Genomic DNA, 14669 nt, shown 5'->3' with positions numbered 1-14669 from the left:
AACATTCGCTGGTTTGATGTTGCGCAGTAAAAAGGGGTAGTACCTATAGGGTAGGAGTAGGTTTGCTCTTACACAATAAAACCAATTTTTGTTAACTAGGTGTAACTTTAATAATAAAAACTATCTGTATGTCTTTAAAATACTGCCAATTATTATTTGTCACATTATTTATGTATAAAGTTAGGTTCATACCAAAACTATACTTAATTAAATCCTATAACACTTAGGGACCATTAGGTACCTAATCATAATATACATAACCAAAGAGGAAATAATTCTATGATTCCAATTTGATAATTTTTAATATGCCTCAGCCCTCAACTCAATCCTCTTCAATCTTAAGATCGCGTGTTTCAAAATATGTAATTATATTTTGAATCTCTCATGATTTTTATATGCACTGTTGACTGAGAGTAGTTTTCATGTCTGTACAGACTACTTCTATTGCAATTGCATAGATTTTTTACTTTTAAACAAATTTTAACATTATTATTTAAAGTGGAAGGCCAATGCTTACAATGGCACTATTATGTACAATGTCAGTCAAATACATGCTCCAATAGTTTCTATAAGTATATAAGGTATGGCCGTGAATCTGCCAATACCGGTGTGGTTAAATGAACAAAAATATTAAATAAAAAAGTATACAAATCCAAAGGCAATTCTTTCATTTGAATACGTTTTCCATTTGGGGAATATATTCTTTTTATGAAGGAGATTTTTTTATCGTAACTGAAATAACCATCAATATGGAAAATTTATCGTAAAAAAAGAATATGACTTAAGTACCTACTTATATTTTAATTTATTTTATTATACTTATCTATACTAATATTATTAAGCTGAAGAGTTTGTTTGTTTGTTTGAACGCGCTAATCTCGGGAACTACTGGTCCGATTTGAAAAATTCTTTCGGTGTTAGATAGCCCATTTATCGAGGAAGGTTAAAGGTAGGCTATATTTCATCACGCTACTCCAACAGGGGTGGAGCCACGGGGGTGAAACCGCGCGGAGCAGCTAGTTTAATATAAAAATATTAATTTTGTAATACTTATTGTTCTTCTAATCTCATTCCATTTTAGGTAAAATACAATTCTTTACACATTTTTTGCGAGTCATTTGCTGTTTAATCAAACATTTAAAATATTTAACAGAGTTCTGAGAAAATGACATGTTACGAATGAACTAATTAATTAATAGAAAAGTAAAGAAAATGAGTAGTTACTATTATTGGTGGTTTCTTATTTAATCTAATCATCAATCATGTGGCATGCAATATATCGATATTCTGATCCGGCCAATGCACGCGGCGGTGAGTCGACACGTTGTCAAAGCCGATATTGTCAAACGAATGATAGTCCTTCTGCATGTTCATTTCAGCTAGATTCCTATACCTGGAAATAAAAGACACTCTTGTCAATGTGGCTACTCAATATCTCTTTATATCATACGAAGATATTCAAATTTTTAAGAAAGATAATTATTATAAAAACTATAAGTTCAGGATACATCGCCCATTTTTGCAAGTGACTACTATCAATCTGATTTTCCGTTTGTAGCTTTATTTTGATGAGACACCGAATAATTTCGTGTACGAAACTCTCGATTGTGGTAGCTAACAGAGATAACAAGGATAAAATTTTTTGATTTGATGGTTCTCAAATATTTATTACGCAATTTGTAGGACAATATGTCTGTTGAATTATATAAACATTAATTAAGTGAAAACAAAAAAATCAGCTTGTTAGTAATCATTTATGATGACCTCGTTATCGATACACTTTGGAAAGGGGGACTCTTTGAACCAACCATACTAAGCAACCATAGATTTTGTAGGACAAATATTTTTTCGAATAATTTAGGTGGAATCTTGGTTAGGTTCAATCTTGAGATTGAACAAAAAAAAAATTCAGTTAGTAATAAATATTTGAGAACCATCAAATCAAAAATTTTTATCCTTATTATTATTCTCTGTTAGCTACCACAATCGAGACTTTCGTACACGAAATTATTGGGCGTCTCATCAAAATAAAGCTACAAACGGAAAATTAGCTTGATAGCTTAGTCACTTTCAAAAATGGGCGATGTATCCTGAACAACTATTATGACTCTCGATGAAAATCTTAGTTTCTTTGAGACACGATATTAAAAATGCATTTTCTTTAACGACTACTAAATATTTGAACCATTCAATATCTACCCATTAAAAAATAATCAAATTTTTCAACCTTAAAAACTACGCTCAAATTAAATAGATATTCTTTAAGAAATAACACTACTTACCCTATTACTAAAATAATATTTTTTTATTTAATTAGAATAATATTATTACATACTTTCAGACTAAGGGCGGCCGTACACGGACCGCTCGAGCAGTTAACGGCTGAGCGACGTACACGGACGGCTCGAGCGGTCGGTCGTTGACGGCTCGAGCCGTCGGTTCTTGACTGCTCGAGCCGTCGCTACCAACCGCTCGAGCCGTTGATTTTTTGGCTAGTCACGTCATTGATTTTCAGGGGGAGAGGAAGCCGTCGACGGCTCTAGCGCAGTCAACGGGCCAACGGCTCGAGCAGTCAGTGTATGCCTCACGACCGCTCGCGAGCCGTCAACGGCACGATGGAATTTCGTCATGCAGTTGACGGCTTGAAGCGGTCGCGACGGCTCGAGCCGTCACGTGTACGGCGGTGAATGAATGCCTATAGTTCACCGCGCGGTCGCGGCTTCAAGCGGTCGGTCTCAACTGCTTGAAGCGGTCCGTGTACGGCCGCCCTAAAATGGTTATTTTCATGCGGCTTGCAGTTTGCACACGAGCGACGTAGTAGGCTCAAGGCTTATTTTGGAATGGTTAGATTGGATACCTTTTGACAAGCACACAGCAGCCCAACAAGAGCAGGACTTGCACAGCGAGCCACGCCAGCACCAGAGCTACCAACAGCAATTCGTGCACGCACACCATTGCGCCGTCACCTACTTTCGTATCTTCAGCTGCAAGTTGACAAAATCCGATCATTCATTCAATGCTATTTTGAAATTATAATAGGCAAATTATTTTCTATGTAAATTTCACATAATTTAACTTTCTATATTTTTTTCTAATTATTTTTATTTCTATTTTTGCACGAATTAATTCATCCTTATAAATCGTATCGTTATTCTTAACATATTTAAATATAGAGAGACTCGCTGTTGTATTGATTAATCACATCTGTAAATAAAAGCGCTATTATAACCATTACATAAAAATACATAAAAAACTGATACCTAAAGAGGACCGGTGGTCAGCTCTCACAAGCGTGTCAGCGGAGAGGATGTCCCTTGCGCCGACGACCATCTCGAGCTCGAGCGGCACCCGCCCCGCGCCGCCCGCGCACAGCGCTGACGACCCGCCCTGCGCCACTAGATTAGGGTTCCATGCTGTCTGAGGTAAATAAAATATTTTCTTAAATAAATTATTTATTTCAAGCACACCAAAATAACTCTAATAAAGACAACTTCTCATAAGTATAACTCTATCATTGAAAACACTTACTTTCACTACTTATTTTCATAATTATTGTTAAAAATAAATTGTATACCTAACTCTTCTTTTATTTGTTTCATAGTTAACTCACTTCTTGTCTGACGGTCGCAGCAAACGCGCTATCAGTTTGATCAAACGTGGAATTGGTCTGCCGAGAGCTTCTTATACCACAATTTACCTGTTGAAAAGAACATTTTAAGCAACTTCATTTTGGAAGGAAGTTATTTATTTCAGGTTATAATTTGGAGTTCCAGAGCATGTAGTTCAATGTAGTTGTAGCATATGACATACAAGACATTGGTTTTTGTTAGTCTTCATCCGAGCAGAATCTTTTAGAAATAGTAACGTGAGTTTTCCTTATTTCCTTACCGGAGCACATTTGTTTTCGCAGAATCGGACCATAATGGCGAACCTCACGACGTGTGAGTTTGGGAAGCGGAAGGCTTTGAAACGGGCTGATAGCCGCTGCGTGTTGCCCACGTACGATCGCGTAAACGATGGAAAGTCTACCTGTGAGAATAAGTTTATCAATATGAAGTATTCAGAAAACATATTAACTTATCTTAAACTTATGCATTATTTTAACAAAAAATCATAATGTAACAGTTCTTTTTTACCTGTCCCGTTGGGCAACCTCTACTATCTAGAAGTAATACAGAGCTATCTCCCATCCTTGACGATGCGACCAAGTGATAAGCTTCTATTTCGGTATCATCTAAAAAATTATAATTATTTGATAAAATTAATAGGATGCATTTTTTAATTCAATTGATAGATCGTGATTAAGAAGAAGAAAAAAAGATACATAATAGCAAATTTTAACATTTTCTGTAGCCATCCCGTAGCAATCCAAATATAAATAGAACGAATACAAAGTTACATATATTATATTATTATGTATAAAAGCTACATTTTACCAGAAGTCTCAATGCGAAGCTCCAGAGGTTCACCCAAAGAGACCGCATTAGTACCGCCGTCTGTGACCGTCCTCACCACGTACATGCTGAGCGGCGCCGCTCCAGCACCGAACACGGCACTCGCACCAGCTTCCGCACTTGATTCACTCATTAATGATGGCCTACTGTGGATTTGTAATGTTGTAGTTAAACCCAAAAACCTTCGTTATTAGTTTCAATAATCGTAAAATTTTACGGAGACTGCGAACAAACATTTTATTCGTAGTAAGTACAACCGTAGGTACATAGAAGGAGAAAATTGTATAGGTACATAGAAGGTCCAAATATAATTCTGGTTAGGTTGACAATAAATAAGTTGAGAAGCGTCATCTACTAAATATACGCGCAAAAGGTTTTCCAAATGCAAGGAAACAGATGAACAGGAAAAACCACGTATAATAAATAAAAACAATAACATTTATTATTCTAAATTGCATACTTTATAGTGAGGACATCTCGGGTTTTATGGTCATAAATCCAACTCAAGGGAGGTCATAATATTACCTAGTATCATGAACAGAAACAGTAGCGTCAACCTTGGCGTAACTGCGAGCACCACCATCTGGTGAACATCCCACCCGCACCCAGCGGTCCCCAGCTGTCTGTATGATGGGATTGTTCTGAATCATGAGCACTACGTACGCCATTGTCCTGAAATAAACATTATCTTAAGGTTCATCAAGATTACTTTATCCATATGTGATATGTACTTACCTACTTTTAACGAAACGGCTTATGATACTATTGAATTGTTGTTTCACTATGCAAAAAGATTACAATTTAAAATATGTATTACACAGTTATTTTCTTTTTTCTTAGTTGTGGTATTATCAAGTTAGAAAATTGTCTAAATATCTTTGTCACTATACGCAAGGTAAAACTTCTGATATTTCGTTTTTTAGAAACTCGAATAGAAATCCCATCAATATTATTCATGTGGTCACATTTATCTTACCATTAAAACTCACAGCGCGCATTTCCCTATAATTAAACATACCTATTGACAACCCCATTAGGTGTTTTCGTGATCGCATACGCAAAGTTGACATCGCAATCTCCATGTAATGGTAGCGATAGTTTCACAGTACCAGCGAAGGCTTGCGCACCGCACTTCTCACCATTTCCTGGTACATACATTCTGCCTTTGAATGCGCCGCGTGGACGATATGTTACTACAAGATTGGGACCTTCACAATCCACCGTTACTGAAAATAAGAAAAATCTTTGAAACACATAAATACATGTTGCCCTGATTTAAAATTCGTACTAAACTATGTAATAAGTACTGTGTTAAAAATAGCATAACAGGTGAGCACAGCCAAAAAAAATATTTGTTAATTAATCTCCGTCGCATATGTGAACAGGTAAGGTATGTAATAAAAGTATTATTTATCAATATTTAAATTTCTCAATTATAATAGCAGATCCGCCGTATTCCTGACTGAAATCCTTAATGAAATCATTCAACATTCAACTCACTGTTAAGACAAATCACACGACGGTAATAAGTAGCAGAGGACACTCGACGCAAGAGCCAAGACCCAGTTGTAATGAGGTCCTCGCTGTGCAGATCACAGAGACCTCGGGATGCCGTCGAGATAAAGGAAAAGCCACGGCATATGAAACGGTCCTCATTCTCGCAAGCTGTTTTACACTAGAAATATACTTTATGCGATTACATCGTAACTTAAATCTTTGGGTGTATAATGTATAAGTTACCTTTTAAATTCCTAGAAATTACTATATTGTTATCATTTTTGAGAATCAAATTAAATTTTAAATTTATAAATACTATCTATTTCCAGGAAAACTATAATGCAAAATGCATAAGAAATGTAGACTGTCACGTAAATCGTAAACGATATTGTTAATAATGATATTATTGTATTGGGCTAAAAATGACACACCAACCCGCGTAACAGGCCAATCCCTATCGGTTCTACATTTTCGTAATAGGTATGTAGAGCTTAGTTGTTTTCCGATTACTCAAATGCGTGCGATTCTTATCTAATATAGTCACGCATTGCAAAGGTAAATTAGTTTATAATATTTTAAGGTCTATGTATATTGAAACCGATGATTTATTATTATTAGTAAATCAAACCTCATCTTTTGTGGCGTTTTTTATGCTTAAATCTGTCCTCTTTAGCGTCTGGTTATTGTACTCTTCGTAGGAACATCTATCTATTTTTTTCGGATCTGAAATCAATGAATATATGAAGAATGCCATATAATTTACAATCCATTAACCAACATAGGAATAACATAAAGTTTTTTACCCAAGGATACGCGATACCGGAAGGAAATCGTTTGTACGACTTTCTTCGACTACGAAAAATGACGTTATCAAAACATACTTACAGTCATGTCCACATTCATTTTCTATGTAAAAAGTATAGTAGTTTGACACGCGGTAGGACTCGGGTTCAGTGAACTTATTCTCTCCATTCAGGATACAGTTTCCTCTAGCTTTGTCAGACACAACAAACGTGTCTAATGGGCTGTGTGGATCTATCCACTGCGCTGACCTGTGATAAGGTTTAACAATAAAACAAAGTCAGATGTTTCCGGAAAATTAAGAAAAACAAAATTTTATTTTTTCAAAATTAATATGGTAATAAACATCTTACTCATATTGATAATAATCATATCTAGATCTTAAAAAGTTTGTTCCAACGAAAAAATTTAACATAAAAACTTGGGGTTCTTTAACGAATTATTTTATTTTAAAAAATGTATGGAAATATAAGTTCAAAGTAAATTTTACTTAAGTTTTATAAAAATAAGAAATAACATGCTCTTTACATTTATGTCGATAAAACGATTAGATAAATTCTTTATTCGCTTTGCCTTTGGGTTTTAAATCATATTTAAGTTATATATTGTTAAATTATATAAACTCATTTTTTTTAAACAATTCAACAAAAACGAAAATATATTATGAAGAAGCAAATATCCTTATCATATAAAATTAAATACCTATATGACTCTATCCTTGTTTTGTAATTTACGCACCTGTATAATTTCTCATTTGAAGAAAAAAGCGCATCATAGCAGTCTTGTACGGTCGCATTGAGAAGTACTTTTACATTTGAGCCTTCTGAGTTAAGGTAGTATCCTGGAGTGCTTTCTAAGGCCCACCATCTTTTACTACAGCCAGTAGGTACTAGAATGAAATATTATTTTGTAAATCAAATATTTTTAACAATTTCTACAAACAAATATTATGAAATTGAGATATACATATAGTCTACGACTTACGAGTAGGTATACATATATTTGAGAGAAGTATATTATATAAAATACTTATTCGTCAACTTAGTAACTTTATATTAGTTGTTTACTTAATACGGCTTGACAGTTTTTCTGTTATTAATCTCGTAGTATGCAATAGGTAGTGAAAATTATGATTTATCCATATTAAATGTGAATATGTACTATACTTAAACACAATCTACTTAATGCATTGCATGCAAATTCTTAAACGCAATTATTTTAAAATCACCGTTACCGACTAAATGGTAAACACATACTAACATTTTAAACAAACTTTGGTGAAGTATGCAGCGTCATTGTCCGCTCTCAATTGAGAGACAGGTGACGCGGCGAGGCCCTGGCAATTGCCCTTCGTGAACGTCACAATGACGGACGCACAGTCCTCAAGGTCCCTGCATCTCGCCAAGCAGGCCCCGGTGAGGGACTCTTCGTCTCCACTTGCAGAATACATGAACACCGGCCTGGCTTTGTCTGGGGTCATGCCCGACCATCGAACAAAAGTGCTCGATTCGTGTTGACGACACGCGATCGCATCTATAAAGATATTTATAGCTTATATATGACTAATGAAATCATTTAAGCTGATGAGTTAATACGAGAAGATATTTTTTACTTTTATCAGAAGATCTTAACAATTTTTTTTGTTCTCTATAAAATGAGCTTTTTTTTCACGTCTTTATTTATTTAGCTCGGGAAATTATGTTAATTATGTGACTAAAACAATTGCTTATTGCGTACTTTTACGTATTGATATAATATCATAATGTTGTTTCAAAAATCATAATTATCTTATAAAGTTATAAGTTATGTCTCAAAAAATGAAGTCCCTACAACACAAAGGAAGAGAGTTTAACGGGAGTGCGGCTCGGATTTTTTGTTACTGATTTTAAGCCAGATATTTTTTATAATATAATATCAGGCTTTTATATCGAATCAATAAATATTAATCAATACATTCATTGCGATGCTTAAATTTGCGGTTGAAAGCTCGTGTCATATACATAAATAATGTACATTAGGATGCAAAAATTTAGCAAAAGGAAACCTGTTTGCACAGTACACGTCTAGTAACTCTTCTGAAGATATCACGTAAGCACAAGGTAAGCAATTTTATTCAATATACAACGCGTATTTATTTAAAAAAAAATTATTTGTCTTCCTAATTACATTGTTTGTTATTTTTTTGTTTTTTATCATAGGTTCTCGCAAAAAGCGCTGTTCGGAGAGTATATGTTTAATGATATACATATTTTAATTACGAATTATTTGGTTAGAGACATTCTATAATCTTTAAAGAAAATAATTGTATAATATGTAGACTATATTGTATGATAAGCGGATGTCAATAATTATTATTAACTAGCGGTCCGCCCCGGCTTCGCCCGTGGTACATATTAACGTTTTCTCTACATAAGAACCATCCTCGTACTTCAAGGAATATAATAAAAAAAGAATTATCGAAATCGGTTCAGCCGTTCTCGAGTTATGGAATTACAACGAAAAGTGGCATTGATTTTTATATATTAGATTAACGTATCTAATTAGTTACCTATCTAGTACGTAAATATACTTAGTAGTTACTTAACTATAATAAAAAATAAATAATATACCTAAGTTTAATTTACTATTACATTATATATACACAATGACTTTAAAAATAAACAGCTGTTCTATAAAACCGGTTTACAAACATCCAGTCATCATACCTATCTATAATTATGATTTATTAGGTGGATTAGATAATAATTTTTTTGCAGAAAAATAAAATATGACATGGGATGCTGTTTGGCCAAGCACCTCTCAAATTATTACGAGCACAAGCCAATACATTTTTGTGATTATTGAACACTTATAAAGATTCTATAATATTTTTTTTCAGATGATACATCGACGTGTCTTGAACATGTTTATCATTATGATGATAATGGTATTAGCAGCTGCTGTATTGGAAACAAAAATGTGTCCTACTAATTCCATTGCTATTAAAGGTGCGGGAGGTACCGTGCGATGTATACCAAAAATTAATTAAAGAATATTTCTAGCTATCTCAGGACCTATTCTGATCTGTAAATGTGTGGGTTAAAATCAGCAAAGACCCAGTATACTGAACCTGTATGATTAATCCCGAATTTTTTTTATAGCAAATTAAAAAAGACTTGAAATTGAAATGATTAGGAATAGCAAATATTCCTTTAAATAAATCTTTATCTTCGTAAGAAGAACTTATTGTTGTATCTAAATGCGACTAATTATACCTTTTTGTATAATATGTGCTATGTATTCCGACTTGTGAATTATTTTTATTAGAAATAAAATACTTTATGTACAACGTTGTCTAATATTTTTTTATGATTTTTCCCGAAACGGCATCTGCGTTAATATTCATTTTTAATTTGTAAAAGTCTTGTGTATAAAAAATTGATAATGTTAAGCCTTAAAATCAAAATATGTGCTACGATTTAATAAAGTCGTCTTGTCAAAGAATAAATTAATATTAAATCGATCATGCTATTAAAATAATTATTTTATTCTCGATAAGACGTTGAAATGATTTTATCAATTTAATTTTATTACGTTTTTTCTAGGTCCCTCTGAATAATACCAAAACATAATAGCCAATTCAATTAGATTTCCTAGCTAACCTATATGTAGGTAGGTATAATATGCTCACAAGTGGAATGAGGAAAAGCGTTTACTTTCAATAAAATCTCTTTATCAAAAAAAAAACATATTTTAACCGGCGGTTTTGTAAAGCCTATACGCCCGCGCCGCGCCATACCCAATTAATAGGCGTGTTTTAGGACAGGCGTCTTATTATTCGTGGTTTCTTTTTGAGACAACGTAGGTACAAATTCTATCTACATTTAATATTAAAATGAATGTTTCACTGTATATCCTTTATAAAATCGTCTTTAAGAAACTTCAGCTGTCAGCTAAATGATGTGCATGAGCCCTTTGGCCTTAAGGTTTCGGACTACGGTGTTGATTCAATCAATCTTCAGCAGTGTGCTGCAGGCTAAATCACGGTGAAGTGTAAATCTAAAAGAAACTGTATCACTGAAACGTACGTAATGGTCATGAGATATATTACGCAATTGATAGGTAATAAGCTAAGCTCTTTTGATACAAATATGGAATTAAAACTAACGATAGAGCGATCTTATTGTAATTTTATTTCATTGAGTAGGTACTAGTTAGTACTAGTCATGTACTAGTATAGTATATTATATTATCTGTGTATGGTACCTATATCTAGGTACTTGATAACAGTCAACACGCCACAAACAAGCAAAGCTACTCCAATTGGATAGGTTGGTATGTCTTCCTCATTGCACCGCTTTTTAAAATATAAATGGTGGGACCTAAATAAATATTACTTTTTATAATACGAGGCTTTCACTTTATATATTGACAGTGCATTAAAATTGATATTTATTATAAATAAAATAAGAAACCAGTACGTTATATTTATACCTAAGTATGTCTTTATTTTTTTAGAACCTAAGAGCAAGAAGTTTTACGAACTTAGCACCTAATCGTTGGACAGACATGAGACAACGTAACATGTACCTATTTCTAAAATGTTATATTTTAATTACTATAGGTACATAAATAAAATAAACTTATAACTTTAAAATTACAACTTAATAATATTGTTATGACGACGACGTGACAGCGATAGCTTTAGATTAATCTTGTTATATTATATACCTAGTAATTCTTTGCATATAAAGGGGTTTTAAATTTTTTTCTGTTTGTTTTCTGCATCATAGGTAAAAAATATCAGGATATACTTACTTGCACAGTTCACAATTACACATAGAGCCAAGGCTCTTAAAACTATATTATTATTTATTATATAATACATTGTTTACACTATTCACATGCGCTCGGTAACTTAACTAATTTACAACTCGCGGACGCACTATTTCTCCTTCCGTAATGTTCATCATCAAGTAATTTAATTTAAAATGATAATTTCAAACGAGGTTTAAAAATGTCTCTCTATCCTCGTATAATTTTCTATGAATAACGCAGATACAGCTGAATAAACATACTGACGTCTTCTATTTACTTATGTATTCTTTCAAAAGTACAATGAGACTAGAGTTTAAAGAAATTGCATCGCAATGTACCTACGTCGAACTATTGCGGTAGTAAATTCGTCGTGGAAAACAATTTTCCGAATGCACGTAACGCGTTTAAACAACTGTATACTGAAATCAAAGTGCAGCCGTCATGTGCAGAGGCGGCTCGCCCTAAGGAGCGCTGGTGCAGTGAACTCCCATAAATAATTATAATAAAATCATACTCCTTAATTTCATTATTAATATTAATTATTACTATTTAAAATCAATCGTAATCGTAAAAAACTACTGGCAATACCAATGAATATATCCATCATTCCATCATTCCATACACCTGTAGTTATAATACTGTATTATATAACGCGCGTAGCGGAGCGCTGACGATTGCGCTCCAATGAAAAAATATTTAGTACATTTTCTAATACGAAATCCAATAGGAGTGAAAGAGATAGTTTTGTCAGAGTCCTGCGCGTGAAACAGAAGATTTTCTATGAAAAAATAGCAAAATTCGGAGCGCCGCTCCCGCAAACGTTGCCGGTTCGTTTTTACCGCGCGCCACAAGACAGCGATTGCGCGCGAGGTTGCCACTCAAACTATATAAACAAACACTCTAGTCAACTTGCACGCGCGCGAATGTACCTATATTCGGGAATTTTCTTATTAAAATCATAAGATACGTGTTGACTGTTGAAATAGCCTGTAGTTATCAGTATTACTTGTGAGTGTTAAAATGGACAATTATAATGTGGCGTTCATTAAAAAGTGTGTTAAAACGTTACAAATTCGACTTGAATTGAAAGCTAAGGGACCGCCACGGCCTGGACTTGACCTTACGCAAAAATGTACGACAAAAACGAAAACATATACGCGTGTGTTTAAATCCGAATAATATGTGAAAACACCGTGGTTGTGTGGTTGTGATGAACATGAAAGCAACAAAATATTTTGTTTTCCGTGTCTTTTATTTGAAGCGGGCGCGGCCGGCGGAGGTGAGAGTGCTTGGACTGAAACGGGCGTTGACGACTTAGCTCATCTTTCAATCAAGATGAAAAAACATTCACAATCTCGGTAGGTACCATTTGTTGAATGAACTGCAATTGGCGTCTATCGAATGACAAGACATTCGTAAAGCACTAGATTCCGCGTACCGAAAGTCAATACGCGAGTTCAATGACCGTGTCGATAAAAACAGACATATTTTACGAAGGTTAATAGATTGTGTCAAGTTATAGATATTATTGCACACCAAAAAGAAAGACGTACCTATGCATTTCCTTTATAAGTATTTTTTTAATTAAACCATGTAGGTATTTTCAGTGTTTTATTTCAAGTGAACACCCATAAAATTTTGTCACGAGCCGCCTCTGGTCATGTGCCGGTCCCCACTCCTCACCACGACCTTGCAGTTATTATGGTTTTACAGACAATTTACAATAGAATGACGAGTCAACGATAGTGAAAACGAATGATAATACGCTCGTTTGACGACAAACTACGTATTTTGTAACGGCCACGGCATACGGGCGAAGTGCTTCCAGTAATAACAGAGCCACTATGTTTTACCGATAACCAGCATTTTATTTCGCATCATTACGAAACCATCCGTCATAATATTAAGTATGCTCGTTTGTCAATTTCATCATGCTGGTAATTTGCATAATTGGTGAGGATCTTGATATCCGTCTCCTATTGATAGAATATAATGAAGGGTTTACGGCTAGACAATATTGTGTAAATTTGTGCCTGTACAATGTCAATCACTTCATGTTTAAACTTTGGACTGCCAGCCCTTTGGTTCTAAGTTAGCATATGGTAGAGGATTTCAGGATTGACGGGATTTTCAGGCAGGACCTTTCGGGACTACGTACGAGAATAAGCTGCATATTTTAGCCCATTAAGTTGACAGGAAACTATAGTAATGCATGTAACTAGTTATAGGTAGGTATAATTCCAAACACTCGTAAAATCATGACAAATTATCTGAATTCTGAACGTCACTCCAAATAAAGTCTAATAGTCGATAAATAAATTATATTAAAAACCATACTTTAGCATGCCACCATTTATTCTATGACCTATAAAAGTAATCTGTTATGTTAATTCGACTACATTCAGTATTGTTATGCTAATGCTTCACCGAAGAATGCAAGCCGATCGCGTGCGTAGACAGACGAGCCAAATAAAAACTGTGAACTGATCTATGGTGTTCAAGGGGCCTTAGCCAAACGGCAAAACGCCAAGGAATAGAATACGCTATCGATAGAAATTGACATAAGCGTATGATGTTTTGCATAAGGATTCGGTCACCCTACCAACGACAACGACGACCACGAACAAAATTTTCATCCAGTCGCAATTAAATAAAATTGTGCAAAACACAATTAAAAATGAAATTTAAGAATTTCCTGTCGTATTGGTGTTTGGAAAAAAAAATTTTGAGATCAATGGATAAACAAACAGGTTTTTCATAGAAACGGTGGCTCCTAGAAAAAAATGTATTTAACCTTTTTTATAGATAATTAGATTATATACAATTTTGGTTCAGGTGATTGTATGATAAACTTACCGTCTCGGCGAAAATCGCAAAAAACCCTATTTCTTTTTATTAATTGACCTCGAATTTTTTTATTCCTGAGTACCAGAATGACGGGAGATTTTAATATTGATTTTGAACAAATTTCGGCAAGATTGGAACTTTGGTCGTGGTCGTCTGCGTCGTTGGTAGTGTGATCGAACCATTACCAAAATGTCAAGAGCTTATGTCAATAATTAGCGTTAGCAGTTTCTATTCCATGGCGTTACGTACGTTTGTCTAAGGCCCAAGGACTAT

General features: G+C 34.2%; 1 protein-coding gene and 1 long non-coding RNA gene across 2 annotated transcripts; one reads left to right on the top strand and one right to left on the bottom strand.

The window, feature by feature from the left end:
* Window positions 1-1220: 1220 nt before the first annotated feature.
* LOC123693872 lies at window positions 1221-11982 on the bottom strand. Its single transcript, XM_045639131.1, has 15 exons — window positions 11550-11982; window positions 8013-8285; window positions 7491-7641; window positions 6837-7003; window positions 6580-6674; window positions 5955-6129; window positions 5473-5680; window positions 4980-5126; window positions 4437-4600; window positions 4137-4234; window positions 3889-4029; window positions 3611-3697; window positions 3261-3417; window positions 2858-2984; window positions 1221-1393 (listed from the first exon to the last, which is right to left on the bottom strand). Exons 1-15 carry the CDS (start codon window positions 11617-11619, stop codon window positions 1261-1263), a joined length of 2193 nt encoding a protein of 730 aa, XP_045495087.1. The 5' UTR covers window positions 11620-11982; the 3' UTR covers window positions 1221-1260.
* LOC123693901 lies at window positions 8279-10080 on the top strand. The gene is made up of 2 exons (XR_006751728.1): window positions 8279-8851; window positions 9631-10080. It is a non-coding gene; the product is annotated as an uncharacterized LOC123693901 (long non-coding RNA).
* Window positions 11983-14669: the final 2687 nt, after the last annotated feature.

The sequence above is a fragment of the Colias croceus genome, chromosome 8 (assembly GCF_905220415.1).
Source record: "Colias croceus chromosome 8, ilColCroc2.1".
Classification (NCBI taxonomy): Eukaryota; Metazoa; Arthropoda; class Insecta; order Lepidoptera; family Pieridae; genus Colias; species Colias croceus.
The sequence above is the reverse complement of the archived record's forward strand: the minus strand, read 5'-3'. Positions and strand labels throughout refer to the sequence as shown.